The sequence below is a fragment of the Cannabis sativa genome, chromosome 1 (assembly GCF_029168945.1).
Source record: "Cannabis sativa cultivar Pink pepper isolate KNU-18-1 chromosome 1, ASM2916894v1, whole genome shotgun sequence".
NCBI classification, from domain to species: Eukaryota; Viridiplantae; Streptophyta; class Magnoliopsida; order Rosales; family Cannabaceae; genus Cannabis; species Cannabis sativa.
The window spans coordinates 50538058-50554166 of record NC_083601.1 but is presented as its reverse complement, the minus strand read 5'-3'; the positions used below and the strand labels follow the sequence as shown (position 1 = coordinate 50554166).

The window sequence follows — 16109 nt, the reverse complement described above, 5'->3', positions numbered from 1 at the left end:
ACTTTTTCAAATTTATAATATCACTTTATTATATTTTAAATTATACATTACATTTTTTTTCATTTTTATTATTTTTTAATCATTTATTATTTAAATTAAAAGTACTAACCTTTTAAAAAAAATTTAATGCCACTTTATTACATTTTAAATTATATCTTACATTCTTTAATTTTTTTTAATCATTTATTAATTATTAATAATTTATTAATCATTTTTGAATCATTTATATTTAAATTTATACATTACATTTCATAATTAAATATTTTCCTAATTATTTATTATTTAAATTGAAAATGTTTTTCTTTTTTTAAAAAAAATGAGTACTATTTTACTAACTTTTTAATTACATGTTTTAAATTTCAATTTCAATTTTATTTCATTTAAACATTCAATTAATTTTACATTTTCTCTACTAAAATTTCGGCAGCATAACGGCTTAAAAAGTGTAAACCCAAAATTTTTAATACATAAAAATAACACAAACAAATATTTCCAGACAATATATAAACAAAAAAATAATTCACCCATCCAACAGCAGTCAATTGTATCACAGAACCTACTTCTCTAACATGCATAGACATATTAACTAGTAACAAACCCTACTATGTACTAAGCGAAAGCAAAACAACATACCTAAATCGAGTGTAAAAATGACAATTGCTTGCAGCTAGCGGTAATCCGAAGCGGTCGAACACGAACCTAATTCCATAAAAAAGTAAAACCAAACATTCAATTAATACCTATAAAAATTTCAAAATTTAATCACATATCCATTACCCTACACTAACTTACACATATACACACACATACACATACACTCACACACACTCACATACACTTATACACACACATACACACACATATACATATATATTTACATACATATATACATATATACATACATACACATATATGCCTACAAACATACATACAAATATATATACATACACCAATATACACATACAAATACATGCATACATATACATATACACACCCACACCCACATACACATAAATACATACACACATACATACATATACACACATATATATACACATCCACATACACATGCACATACACATAAATACATACACACATACACACATACATACATATACACACATATATATACACATCCACATACACATACACATACACATACACATACACACACAAATACACATACATACACATATATATACATAATCCAACATATATACACATACATATACATACATACATGTATTTATACATACACATACATTTATACCCATATTAAAAAAATTAAAATTAAAAAAATTAAAAATACCTTAAATAAATTGGAGGAGGTGGTTTCTATCCTCGGCCGTCGACGATGGGAACGGTGCCTGCCGGTGGTGGTGGCGGTGGTGGCCGACGAAGTGGCAGTGGTGGTTTTTTTGAAGAAAAAAAAGGGTTATTGAGAGTGATTTAGAGGGATTGAGAGAGATTGATAAAGAAAGAGAGTGATTGAGAGTGGGTTTGAGAGGAATCGGAGAGGGATTGAGAGAGGTTTTGAGAGAAAAAAATTTTCAGAAATGAAAAATGAAAATGGGGAAGAAGGGGGGGCTTCGTGCTCGACTGAAACATATATACACTTTTACCGGCGCATTTGGATGCGCCGGTAAAAGTTCTTCTAAAAGTTTGACCTAAGTCAAACGCGCGTTTCATTTACATCTTTTACCGGCGCACAATTGCGCCAGTAAAAGTATACCCACTAGCCACGTCAAAGTCCACACGTTTTGTTTAATACTTTTGCCGGCGCAAGTCTGCGCCGGTAAAAGTTTCCCCACCTACCAAGGAAATCCACGCGGGAAGTTTCCCTCTTTTTTTTTGGGACTGTTACCGGCGCATATCTGCGCCGGTAAAAGTATATAAGCGCCACAATAAATGAAATGAAAGGCGGCAAACTTTTCGCGCCTGTTGGCGCTTCATTTCATCACTTTTACCGGCGCATTATTCATTGTTGCGCCGGCAAAACAAACTTATACCGGCGCATTAATGCGCCGGCAAAAATAAAGCATAAATGCAAATGGGATTTCAGTTTTTGCTTTACCTCGACAACTTTTACCGGCGCATTTGACGAACTGCGCCGGTAAAAAGTCCTTTTCCTGTAGTGTCTCTTCTAAATTTACTAAAACATTCCTCCCACGACCTTTTCTTGCATCACCACCTATGTTGCCATCAAAAATGTATATGTGTGAATAGTTGAATTAAAAAATTAAACACTTAGATAGAAAAACAACAAAAATACCTGAAGCCTCGCACGCAATCGGTACCCTAGTAGGATCTAATGGGTCATCCCCGCCACCATCTCCACCATGATAGCTAGCAACATCTGCTGACATTTTATGCTAAAAGTAGAATAATAAAATCATATGAGTCCTTACTTAAGAGAATACGAACAACTCATTAACTCTTAAATTTGTTCTTTTATAATAATTTGTTGAGACAAAAAGATTAAAAAAATATAACTAGTCATCAACACAAACAGTACTAAAATCCATTATTCAAAATCATCATCACTAATGAAATGTAAATTTGTTGCGGGCGCTTCTTCAATTTCATCTTCAAGATGATCAATAAGCAAATCATCCTCCAAGTCTTCTGCAATTTCTTCATCTTCATCATCCCTACTATCATCAACATTTGCAACCATCTCAGAACTTTGAGGGACATCTACAATTCTTGGAGAATCATTAGTTCGTTGGACATTCAACTCCCCCAAATCCACTGATAGTGTAAAATTTGATGAGTTTGTGTCATGTACAACATCAACATCATCTGTCTCATTAGAAGCATCCAAAATATTTTCCCAAACTTGGCGGTGATGGACATTATGAACAACTCTCCAATTACGACCTCTAACTAGATCATCCACAAAGAAAACTTGCTTAGCTTGACTGGCAAGAATGTATGGACCATCTTTGTACCATACACCACTAACATTTATGCTAGTGATATTATTTTCGATAATGATTTTTTTCTTTCTCGGATCTGTGTTGAACCACTTACACCGAAATAATACAACTGAATATGCACCACTAAAGGACAAATGCAATATTTCTTCAAGTTGCCCAAAATAGTCAAAACCTTCTGTCCCTGCAACGGACACCCCACTATTTTGAGTATTACGGTCTTTATCTCGACTGTGTACAACAATTCGAACTCCATTCACTATACATGCCGGATATGAATACACAACGAGATCAGAGCCAGCTGCTAAAGCTAGCAATTCATCACTGTGTTCTAAAGACCCGAGCTTATACAAATCGAAAATCTGAAAAAACATGCACAACAATCAAGATTTGAGAGAGTTGATAATTTAGATTAAGTAAATAGTACGAAAAGGAATACTTGCACACCTTCTTATGAAACCACGAAGGAAATTCTTTTTTGTGTAAAAGATTATGGTTGGCATTCGGGTCCCTCTGTGCGATTATTTCAAGGTGCTCTCTATTAAAAGAAAAAAAATTATTACAAATTTAGCTAGATAGAATAATATAAATTATTCATTAAGCATTATGTAATAATTTAACTTACGTCATATAAGGGTCGATCTCGCTAGAATTCTGCAATATGTACCACTCAGCTCTTTTGCGAGTCTTCTCATCGAGAGTTGTTATTGTTTGCTTACCGAGTGGACGACATTGAGATTTATACACTATTAAATAGCGAGATAGACTAGGAGCATCTTCATTGCGCTCATGACAGTTGAATTTTGTATGCACACCTTTGAAGTACATGGAACAAAATGTCAAAGCCTCATTTATAATGTATCCTTCAGCAATAGATCCTTCCAGCCTTGCTTTGTTCCTAACATAATTTTTTAACTTTTTCATATACCTCTCAAAAGGATACATCCACCTCATAAAAACTGGCCCGCCCAATATGGCTTCCTCGGGTAAATGGATCACCAAATGTATCATGATATCAAAAAACGCTGGAGGATAAATTCTCTCCATTTTGCACAAAATGTGAATAAGGTCTCCGTGGGCCTTCTCCATGTCTTTTACGTTCAATGTCCTGGAACATAAAATTCTGAAAAAATTGCACAATTCTATAATGGTGCTTGATACTTCCTTCGACAAAAATTTGCCAATACAAACTGGAAGTAACCTTTGCATTATGACATGACAACTATGGGATTTCAATCCAACAATATTTTCATTAGTTACTTTCTTCTTCAAGTTCGAACAAAATCCATCTGGCAATTTAACGTCCTTCAAAAATTTACAAAATAATTGCTTATCATTAGCAGTTAACACATAAGGGGCATGTGGTTTTAGCAATCTTTTACGAGCATTTTCAAAAATCCATAAGGATTGATGAATTCTCATATTTTTCAAATCTTGTCTTGCATTAGTGGTGTCTTTAGACTTGTCATTATCCAAGAGAGTGCCAAGGATACTATCACAAACATTCTTCTCAACATGCATAACATCGATGTTGTGTTTCAACTCATTTGCACTCCAATACTCAAGTTCATAAAAAATACTTTTTTTCCTCCAGTTATTTTAAGTGTCGCCTCTTTTTCGTTTCCCTGGAGCACGTTCAGATAGAGCATTCACTTGTTCGAATATTTCAGAACAAGTAAATCGTCTTGGCGGAGGTCTCTTCTCAACATTTCCATCAAATTCACGGTCTTTTCTCATACGATGATTGGATGGCAAGAAACGTCTATGACCAACATAAGATGTCTTACCAATCACTCGAATAGAAGTAGTATCCTCGTTGCATGTAGAATAGGCTTTATATCCCTGTCCACTCCATCCGGACAAGCTACTACGGGCAGGAAAATCATTAATTGTCCAAAGAAGAGTTGCGCGCATGTTGAACATTGAGTTGGTTGTAGCATCTCTTGTTTCAACACCCTGAGTCCACAATACGTTCAACTCATCCACCAATGGCCTTAAAAAGACATCCATGTCCTTACCAGGTGACTTCGGTCCGGGAATAAGGAGACTCAACATGAAATTATTATCCTTCATACACATCCAAGGTGGCGAATTGTAATTCACCAACACTACAGGCCACATACTATACGAGAGGCTCATGTTGCCAAAAGGATTAAATCCATCTACAGCTAAGCCTAGGCGAACATTCCGAGGATCTCTTGCAAAATCAGGATGTCTGGAGTCAAAGTCTTTCCACGCGGCAGAATCAACAGGATGACGCATAACACCATTTTCTCTCACACGACCAGTACGATGCCATACCATCTCTTTGGATGTATGTCTTGAACTGTATAATCTTTTCAATCGAGGAGTCAACGGAAAGTAGCGCATCACTTTATGCGCTACTTTTTTTCCGCTTGTCTCCTCATTCATCCATCTGCGAGTCACTTTGCCAGGGCAAAAATCTTTCGAGGCATGCTCATTGTGAAACAAACAACAATTGTTCACGCACACGTGGATTGATTCGTACCCTAATCCTAATTTTCCTAATTTCTTCTTCGCCTCATAGTGTGTTGCAGGTATTTTATTCTCCTTCGAAAATGCAAACTTCAACAACTTCAACAATTCATCAAAGATATAATTTGGTATTTTTTCCAAATTTTTCAAGTGCATCAACTTTGCTATAAAGTTGAGGGAGGATATCCAATCGCAACCAGGATACAACTCTGCCTCAATCTCCTCAAACATGTCATCATAATATTGACCCCTCTACATTTCATCATCACCAGTTCTTTCATCGTCATTTATAAGAGGGAAGAAATCTTCAATGACACCAACCATCTCATCCGCATCGACAGATATTAGCCTCGACAGGTTCATCTGGCTCCCCATGGTAAATCCACCTCTCATAATTGCTCTCGAAATCCTTTGTAAAGATGTGTGCCTCCACAGTATTCAAAGGATGCAATCTAGTATTCTTGCATTTAACACAAGGACAAAAAATTCTTCCGTCACAATCCTTGTGTTTAGACGCAAGTTCCATAAAGACTTGAAGACCTTCCCAGTAAGTTGGATCCTTACGATTTCTCATGGTCACGTACCCAAGTCTTATCGATTGTCATCTACCAAAAAATTTACGTTGAGTAAATTATAATCAAATTGACTAGTGTGACACAAATTTGATAATTTCGACTGTGTAGTTGAACTAAGGCTAATCTTATTTTATGAAACTTTTTTAACTTTTATTTTAAACTATACTTACAATAATATCTTTTTTGTAAGTATAATAAATTATTTTTATTTAATTAAATATTATATTATTTATCAAATTATTTGATAATTTTTCTTATTGTAAGGATTTATTAATTATTAAATTTATTACTTATTTAATTATTAATTATTTATATTCAACTAATTAAAGTCATTTATAATTATTTAATTACTTATTATTATTTTTCATAAAATATACAAATATTTTTTTTTACTTAAAATACTTAATTTTAGAATTCATTTCACTAATTTTGTTAACTAATTGTCCATTTAAAATATAACTTGTTACCACTTTTATAAGAATCTATTAACTTATTATAAATTATTAAAATAACAAAATTTTTTATTATCTCAAAATTTTACCAAATTTTTTTTATTTAAATTATTTTTATTTAATAAAATATTATATTTTTTTTATTAATATAATTATTTACTAATATTTTTTATTGTAAGAATTTATTAAATATTAAATTCATTACTTATTCAATTATTAATTATCTATTCTCAACTAATAAAAGTTATTTATTAAATATTTAATTATTTATTATTATTTTTTAAACAAAATACAAATTTCATTTACTTAAATTACTTAATTTTAACATTAATTTCATTAATTTTTTATAAATAATTATTAACTTATAATTTTCTTTTTAAATACCACTTTAATATTTTTTATAAAAAAATTACTAATTTATTAAAATTTATTAAATTAACCTAATTTTTTTTTATTATCTCAAATATTAACAAAATTTGGGCAGAATAACATTTATATTTTAGACTATATCCAAAAAATTTTAAACCTGATTTATACAATCTTAACAACTTTAAAATACATTACAAATTTTTAAAATAAATCAAAAATTTATTACAATACAAAAAATAACAAAAAAAATAAACAAATACAAACACACATGCTATTTTCTGAATATTATCTAAAAAAAAATTCAGATTATTCACATATATATTAAAAAGAAAAAAAATTACAATCACTTAAAACAATACATACATTGTTAAAAACACATATATATATATCTCAAATACATATATATTTAAACATATATCTAAAATAAATACAAACATTTAAACAAAAAAATTTATCTAAACATATAAATACATATATAAATATAAAACAATATATACATATTAAAAATGAGGGTATACCTCAAAAATCGCCGCCGGTGGTGGGCTGATGGAGCTTCAAGCGGAGGAGAGACCCGGTGCTGGGCTGAGCTGACGCGCGAAGCTTCAGGCGGAGGAAGGTTTTTTGAGTTTTAAAGGGGCTGATAATGGCTGATCAGAGGAGGTGAGGAATGGTTGAAGGGTTAGGGTTTATTTTGGCTGAGAAATGAAGAAGCTCGCTGTGTTTTTTTATATCCAACAGTCCCCAACGACAGCTACCAACGACATTGTCGTTGGTGGCAGACTGATCACTGCAACGTGTCAGTCTGTCACCAACGACAATGTTGTTGGTAGCTGAAAGTGGAGGGAATTTTACCGCCTTTACAACGACCTTTTTTCAAAAAAAAATCAAACACTTTCCCAACGACAATGTCGTTATTGATGATAATTTTTTTTTTAAAAAAAATTAATAATTGTCCCAACGACAAGTAAGTGTCGTTATTGATACTATCATTTTTAATAAGGACTTTTTGGCGTTGGTAATAGTGGCGTTGGTATAAACCATTATTGTTGTAGTGCATGTTAGTTTCAGCATAAGTAGATAAATTGATAGAAGATGCAGATTGAGAAAAAAGCCCTTGGCCAGAAGTGCCTTTAAGATATCGTAAAATTCTATGCATCAAGATGGGCAGCTCTTAGGTTAGATAAAAACTGACTTAGTTTATTTACAGCAAAGGAAATATCAGGGTGAGTGATGGTTAAGTAAATGAGTTTACCTATAATGCTGCGATATATTTTTGGGTTTTCTAAGGTTCCCCAATATAGGATGAGAGCCGCATTAGGTTCCATTGGTGAGAAGCTCCTAAATCACATGTGTCAGTTAAAAGTTGTAGGGTGAATGGTCTTTGTGATACAAAATTTTTTGGAGAATATCGACCAATTTCCAAGCCCAAGAAAAAACGTAAAGGACCAAGATTCTTAAGTTGAAATACAGAATTAAGTTGTTGTTTAAAGGAAATAACAACATCATCATCATTTGAAGTAACCACGATGTCATCAACATATATTAAAAAGGCAAGAAAAATGCCTTTGTGATTTTTAATGAACAACATGGGATCTGAAAGAGATTGAGCAAATCTAGTGGATAAAAGGTAGTTGCTAAGTTTGGCAAACCATTATTTAGAGGCTTGTTTCAAGCCATAGAGACTTTTGTTTAGTTTACATACAACATTTGGAGGAATATCTCCTTTAGGTTTATATCCTTTGGGGAGTGTCATGTAGACAATTTCATGTAAATTGTCATGAAAAAAGTCGTTATTGATATCAAGTTGGTATAAAGACCAATTGTTAATGGCTGCAATAGCAAGCAGTAATTTTAAGGTATTGAACATTGTAACAAGAGCAAAGGGGTGGGAGTAATCAATACCTTCTTTTTGATTGTAACATTTGGCTACTAATCAAGCTTTGAGTCTTTCAACAGTGCCATCAGCATTGTATTTGATTTTGTATACCCACTTACAACCAATGGTATGATGTCCGCCAGGAAGTGTGACAACAATCCAAGTGTCGTTGGCTTCAAGAGCATCAGTTTCTGTGTCCATGGCTTTTTGCCATTTGGGGTCTTTGGTTGCCATTTTGTAGCTGGTGGGTTCAACAATGGAATGGGAAGCAAGGATCGTTGTACGAAAGTGCTGTGTTAACCTATTATAAGATAAATATTTATTAATACGGTAAGCAGTAGCCGGAGTAGCAGTGGTATTGTAAATGTAATCTAAAAGACGTTTCGATTCGGATAATATTCTTCCTGTTTTTGAAGTAACAGTAGAGTTAGTTGTTGAATCCCTGGGTGTGGATGGTACTTCATTAAGAGGTGGGACTTGTGTGTTGATGTCAATCACACTTCGAGGAATGCCCTTTTTTATGAGATGAATTAGCATCATGGTCAGGAATAGATTCATGCTCCTCAGATGGATATTGAGATGGTCCTGTAGAGGGCAGTAAAGAATATGAGAATAATTCATTTATTCATGAAGTATGAGAGTTAGTGTCCGAAAGTGGAAATATATCTTCATGAAAATAAACATCTCTAGAGTGAATAATCTCTTGAGTTTCGATGTTCAAGAGAGTATAAGTTTTCATACTAGGTGGATAACTAATAAAGACATAAAGGACGAGATCTTGGAGATAGTTTATGTCGTTTGGTTTCTACGGTGGAAGCAAAAGCAAGACGCTTAAAAACTTTAAGGTGTTCATAGGTAGGAGCTTTCTGATAGAGAACTTCAAAGGAAGTCTTTTTCTTAAGTAACATAGATAGAGTTTGATTTATGAGATAAACAATAGTATTTATGACATAACTCTAATAAGGTAAAGATAAATGAGATTGAAACAGTAAAGCTCTACCGATATTTAAGATGTGTTGATGCTTGCGCTCAACAACAGAATTTTGTTGAGGGCGACTAACGCAAGACTTGTACTTTGTAGTTCCTTTGCTACTGTAGAAACTCGCCAAATTCAGTTATTTAGCATTGTCACAATGCACTGCTTTGATGGAAACTAAAAATTATGTTGCAATAAGCGAAAAAAATTGTGGAATAATAAAAGAGACATCAGATTTAGATTTTAGCATGTAAACCCAAGTATAGCGAAAAAAATCATCAATAATAGTTAAAAAAATATCGATAACCTTCAATGCTAATAATATAAAAAGGTCCTTATATATCAAGGTGTATTAAATCAAAAGGAGCAGTGGCAAAATTATTGTTAGAAATAAACGGATGCCACTTTTGTTTAGCAAAATGACATATAGAGCACATATAATCTAGAGGTTTTTGACAGAATTGCAAATTTTTATTTAGTATACTAGTAATGTTCATAGAAGGATGACCAAGGCGGATGTGCTAGGGGTCCTTCAAAGTACAAGAAGTGTTTGCAAAAATAAAAATATTGGATGTGAGAAAATGCCGCTCTTGTTCAAAGAAAAATAGTTGGCCGATTATTCTTAGTTGTCCCAATCGTAGAAGTCGGGGAGGGATACTGAATCAAACATTGATTAGAAGTGAATGTAAGTTTATTATGACAATGTTCAAGATAAGCATTAACAGAAAATAAATTGAACTTAAATTCTAGAATATATAACACATGAGTTAGTATTAGTTTATCAGATATTTTTACGGTGCCAGATTTGTTAATGTGTATCTGATGGCCATTAGGTAAAGTAACAATATTAGCAAGAGGCTTAGTATTTAGAGATGTAAAGCAATGAAGATAATGACATATATGATGAGTGGCTCCACTATCTACAATCCATAAAAAAGGGAAAAAAGTTTATCATTACCAAAGACGTTGGAGACCATAGGAAGATTTCCACTAGTGGATGGAGCGCTTTGGATTTGCTGACTGGGTAATGAAATCAATTGCTGGTTGAGTTGTAGTTGAGAGGAGCTAGGAACGAGGGCCTCAAGACTCGCAAAAACTTGATTTGCTCGAGCAGTAGATGTATTTTTCTTTTTGTCACTATATCCAGGTGGAAAACTATGGAGGAAATAGCACTTCTCAACCAAGTGACCTAGTTTAATACAATTAGAACATGTAGGGTGAGGCTTTTTGTTCCGAGAAGGCTGATTTGGTTTCGGTTTGGCAGGGGCAGCAACAACAATACTGGTGTTGCCAAGACAACGTTGGCGCTCTTGCTGAACAACCATGGAGAAAACCTTGGATAGTGGTAGAAGAGGATCAACGAGGATGATCTGAGCTTGTATTCTCCAGTAAGATTCATTAAGACCAATCAAGAACTGAAGGATCTGTTCTGTAGTATAGTAATCTTGAACTTTTTGCATGGCACCACAAGTGCAAGGAGTGTTTAGTTGATACTTGTTGAGTTTATCCCAAAAGAGCATTATAAGAGGAGTTAACTAACAATAAAAAGCTAAACTCATAACAAAATACTAATTTATTATGTATTTGATCTCTCTTCTTTACTTTTACATTAAATTTGACGCCATCTCGTTTCCATGGAGAATTAAAGTTCAACAATTCTTGACGTCTCAAGCTCAAAAACTCTGGGCTCTATTTTCGTTTCATGCAAATTTTCACTTAAAAAAAATCTAATCTAGTGTTTAGTCATAGATGTGTATTTATACATTTTGATATCGAGTAAAAGAACAAATAAAATATAACACTTGATGATAATATAAAACTAAAAAAGGTAGAAATTAATTCCTATAACATTACATGATCAATATTAATTGAAATGACTACAACTCTCACAACTTTAACAGATTGTCACATAAATTTCATTAATTTCTAACCCAACCTTTTACATAACATTATATTTATGTTATAATAAATATAATGTTATGTGTGGTCACTACTTAGAAAATTTCAATATATCATTGTCGCAACCTAGGTACTGAAATGGGAATAATCTTTGGGTTGTAGTATTTCCCGCCACATGATCATGATCATGAGTAACTTGATGATGATCAGACGATGAAGAGGGGTGACACTTGGCTTGATGAGCTAGATGATGATGTTGCTGCTGTTGTTGTTGTTGTTGCTGATGCTGATGATTGGAATTGGCAAGAAGCTTGTCCAAAAATGTCCAATCGCCTCCGTTGAACCGCTCTGGCACAGCCGGAACCTGCATTCCCCCACAACCATTGGAGGTCAACCTCAACAAGTTGTGAGAACACTCAAGGTCAATGGGGTTCAACGAAATCCCACCAGAAGCGGGTGAGACATAAGCAGCGGCAGCTGCGGCTGCGGCTGCTCCAGACTCTGGACTGAAGAGTTGTGGGAGTTGCATGGAACCGTGATGATCAAAAGTGTAATTATCATATAGTTGTTGGAAATGTTTTGGCTGATGATGTTGATGATGGAGATGTTGATGGTGATGATGATCTAATACTAATGGGGTAGAATTACCATTTATACTTGTCTTCATTTGTGGATGATAGGATAGTTCTTCTTGATTGTTATTATTATTATTGCCAAGTTCTGGTTGAAAGCTTCTGTTATGATTCTTCTTCTTGAATACTCGACAAACTACCCAACCATCTTCCTGCTTATAATAAATAACCACTTGATTAATAGAGTAAGACTTCTATACATTAATGACGTTAAGATAAAAAATCTAAATCTACTATCTTGTAAATTTTGTATTAAATTTAGCTAAAAAATGAGTCAATATTATAAATACAATTGTGTTTCAATGCACTAGAAGTAAAATAAATTTTATTTTAATAAAAATGTGTAAAAAATATCAATAAAAACATTAAATAATTATTGAAAGTATATAATAACCATATTAAAATATATATAAATAAAAATATAAAAAGCTAGGAAATATATTAAGCGAGTGGCAAAAGAATAAATTAAAAAATAATATTATTGTGGTGTAAAATTTAGCTTATGTTATATTTTGTATTAAATTTTACACAACTTTTAATATATGTCAAATTTAGACGAGATTATACACTATTGGAGTTCAATTTTATAAATATGGACTAAAACTTGCATACACACTACATTTATACTCCACTATTGAGATGCTTTAAGTTATTAATTAATCGAGCTTTAATTTACACTTTTTTTGCTAAACACAAAATTCTTACTTTTAATGGCAATAAAATTTGTGAATAAAAAAACATATCATTAAACCTATATTAAACTACTAATAATGAAAAAGTACTTAAATTACATTATGAGTTGTGAGTTAACGTTTTTTTAACCATTTTTATTTTTAGGGTATGTTCAGAAGTTAGATTTTTGTTAAAAAAGAAAGAGGTAAGAAAAATCTAGAAATAATTATATAGAAAAAACTGTCATTCAAACAAAAAAAAATGATATCAAACATGAAAAATTGTTTTGTTTTTCAAACCTTTTCTCTTAATTAACCTAATCTGAGACTTGAGAAACTATATTAAGATACCTGGATCTGATCAGCAGGAGCAGCAGTAGTAGTATCATTGTCCTCAAGGCGATATTCATGCATGATCCAATCAGTCTTCTGGCCATGAGGAGCTCGGCCAGTGTAGAAAACTAGGGTTTTCCTCATTCCAATCCTCTTCGTATCACTAACATGGATGGCCTTGTCTCTCCCGGTGGCCTTCCAGAAGCCAGCTGCCGTCGCCCGATTCGTCCTTGTTCCGGTTGGATATTTCTTGTCCTTGTGGCTGAAGAAGTACCACTCATTCTGTGGCCCTGATCCTATTCTACATTTCTCTACACATAATAATATTATTATACATAAATCATATATATTATCATTATTAATATATGTATATATGTATATAGTACGTACCTTTGAGATCCCAAGGCTCGAGTTTATTGAGATCGACCTCTCTAATGACATCAAGATCAATGGGCTCATAAGAGACCTTCTTTTTTAGGTAATAATAGAGAAGCTCTTCATCAGTTGGATGGAATCTGAACCCTGGAGGAACCGTCAGTTGCCCGTTACTGCCTTCTCCCATGTTCATATTATATATTATAATATTTTACTATAAATTTTTTTTGTTAATTAATGAGTACGTAGTCTTGTATCGATTTTACCTCCCCTGTGATGAAAGAAAGAATAAAATCAATCGATCAGAAATTATTACAATTAATATAATATTACATATGTTTTGGATCAATACAACAACGTACGCAGTGTTATATATACATACTTCTAATAATAAATAAAAATATTTATAATGAATAACATGTATTTAATTAAAGACTATATAGATAATTACAAGATTAAGGTATGAACATAATTTCTGTGTCGACATCAAATTCAGTGAAAAATAACTAATATTTCGAAGAACTAATATCTATATAAAAAGAACCCAACTAAGAAGATATAGCTATGTATACATATATATATATACACACACTCTTTGTATTAAAGATCCAGGCCCGGAGATTATAGCAAGAAACTAAATTAGAATTTAAATGGCTTCACTTAATTTTCCAGTACTCAACAGCTATAACTGGAAGTATCAAAACCTAAAGGATGAAGTCATAATAATAACCTAAGCCACTAAGGCTAGCTTAAGTGGTGAGGGAGGGAAACACTTATCCTACGCTAAAAAAAAAAGTCATAATAAATAACCTTCATACTATACAGTACGTCCTCCGAAAGAAAAATCTACATATATATATATATGTATGTATGAAACAATTTCATGTACTACGAGTACAGCTACGTACATGTAAATATATATATAGGACGTAATAGATGCGCCCTTATTATGAGATCAATTAAGCCTGAAAGTACGTAGTTGACAAATTTTGGAAGATATGTGTTTTCTTCAAAAAAAGAAGAGAAACCCTAGTTTGGCTAAAAAATAATGAATATCTTCATGATTATATATACCAAGTATTATATATATATACACGCGCAGACATATAAAATTGTTTCAAGTAAACCCTAATTAGCTCTCTTTGAACTGTATATATAAATCAGTACTATAATGAAATATACATGAAAAAGGTCAATCCATAGATCATGAAAGTCTGAAATATACATATATAAGTTGAAAAAGGACGAGAATAAAGTTGTAAAGTTTGTGCTAAAACAAACAAAACAAATTGAAAAAGAAAAGCTGCAACAATCAAAAGAGAATAAAAAAAAAGTGAAAATTCAAAGGGTTCTAATAAAAAGATGAGAGGAGATCATCATGAAAAGGAGAGGATGAAAGATTAAATGATTAAGAAAAGAGAGAGAGAGAGAGAGAAGCAAACCTTTTGGTGTAGAGAGGAGATGAAGGTGATAATTAAGTTTGGTTGAGTGACAAATGAAAGAAGACAAAGCTAGGCAGACACAAAGCAAGCTTACCAGTTTAGTACTTCGCTTCAAGGGCACGATGTGTTTGTTTACAGAGAAAAAAGAGAGAGAAAGATAAGAGAATTGGGATGAGTGCAAATACTGGCTTAAAGGAAGATGGCACAGAAATAAAGACAAGAATACAATAATACAATATTCTAACTATTAAATAATAATTATATCATCTAATACATACTTGACTAAGGGTGCTTAACTAGCTAGTTAATTAAGCTTTTTTTGTTAAATTCAACTTCAATATTATTATATAGAGTGGTGCTTCCATGTGTAAAAGTTATTACATTAAATTAATTGAATTAATAGTAATATTGACATGTACGAAATTGCTAGACACTACTGGTTCTTTTTAGCATGACACCAGTAGTACCTATTACTTTCTAGAAGTGTCATTTTGTAGTTGACTTACGATACTCTCTACAAGCTATTACATTAAATTATATGAGACTCGCTACTTATTTACACCAATAGTAATATTGACACGTAAAAAGGATGCTAGCTGTTGTATAAAAGGTCGGGTAGAAAAATGTATATATACGTACGTGGTAATATTTAAAAAAAATTATTAATTACTATCTTTGTTAGAGAGTGAGTGCTATGTCGGGTTCTCACAAAGAAAAAATATAATGAATATTAAGAATTATGACCTAATTATGAGAAAAAGGGTTTAATCTGTAAATATTGTCCGTTGAATGGGAGACCCTTTTCCCATGTATCGCCTTATTACGATGATGTACACACAAAATCTTTCATATAATTCGACTGTCAATTTTATGGACCCATGCCATTTAACTGTTTCAATTATATATATAATAACATAAATATTTATTTATATTAATGGCTTATAATTTCTCGTCTGTTTCTATATATCATCATATGAAATTATATATACATGACTAGTGCAGCTGGTCAGAGTCAAATTAAGAGGAATGAGAGAATTTGTCATATTTTGTATTTTTGTGTAATTCTGCTGAGAAGTA

At 32.4% G+C, this 16109-nt stretch overlaps 1 protein-coding gene across 2 annotated transcripts; it reads right to left on the bottom strand.

Annotated features, from left to right (window-relative positions):
• Nucleotides 1–11464: 11464 nt before the first annotated feature.
• On the bottom strand, nucleotides 11465–15309 carry LOC133033583 (protein SOMBRERO-like). Of its 2 annotated transcripts, XM_061108491.1 has the most exons (4): nucleotides 15033–15309; nucleotides 13606–13861; nucleotides 13234–13526; nucleotides 11465–12363 (listed from the first exon to the last, which is right to left on the bottom strand). In XM_061108491.1, exons 2-4 carry the CDS (start codon nucleotides 13781–13783, stop codon nucleotides 11671–11673), a joined length of 1164 nt encoding a protein of 387 aa, XP_060964474.1. In that variant the 5' UTR covers nucleotides 13784–13861; nucleotides 15033–15309; the 3' UTR covers nucleotides 11465–11670. The 2 variants fall into 2 exon arrangements, with proteins under 2 accessions (XP_060964474.1, XP_060964473.1); XM_061108490.1 differs by lacking the exon at nucleotides 15033–15309 and having other exon boundaries at nucleotides 11466–12363; nucleotides 13606–14977.
• Between the last annotated feature and the right edge of the window lie 800 nt (nucleotides 15310–16109).

Coding starts and splice junctions, on each gene's coding strand:
- LOC133033583 (XM_061108491.1), bottom strand. CDS start 13,783: ATGAACATGGGAGAAGGCAGTAACGGGCAACTGACGGTTCCTCCAGGG. Junction 13,527..13,605: donor CGAGCCTTGGGATCTCAAAG/GTACGTACTATA, acceptor TATTATGTGTAG/AGAAATGTAGAATAGGATCA. Junction 12,364..13,233: donor CTCCTGCTGATCAGATCCAG/GTATCTTAATAT, acceptor TATTATAAGCAG/GAAGATGGTTGGGTAGTTTG.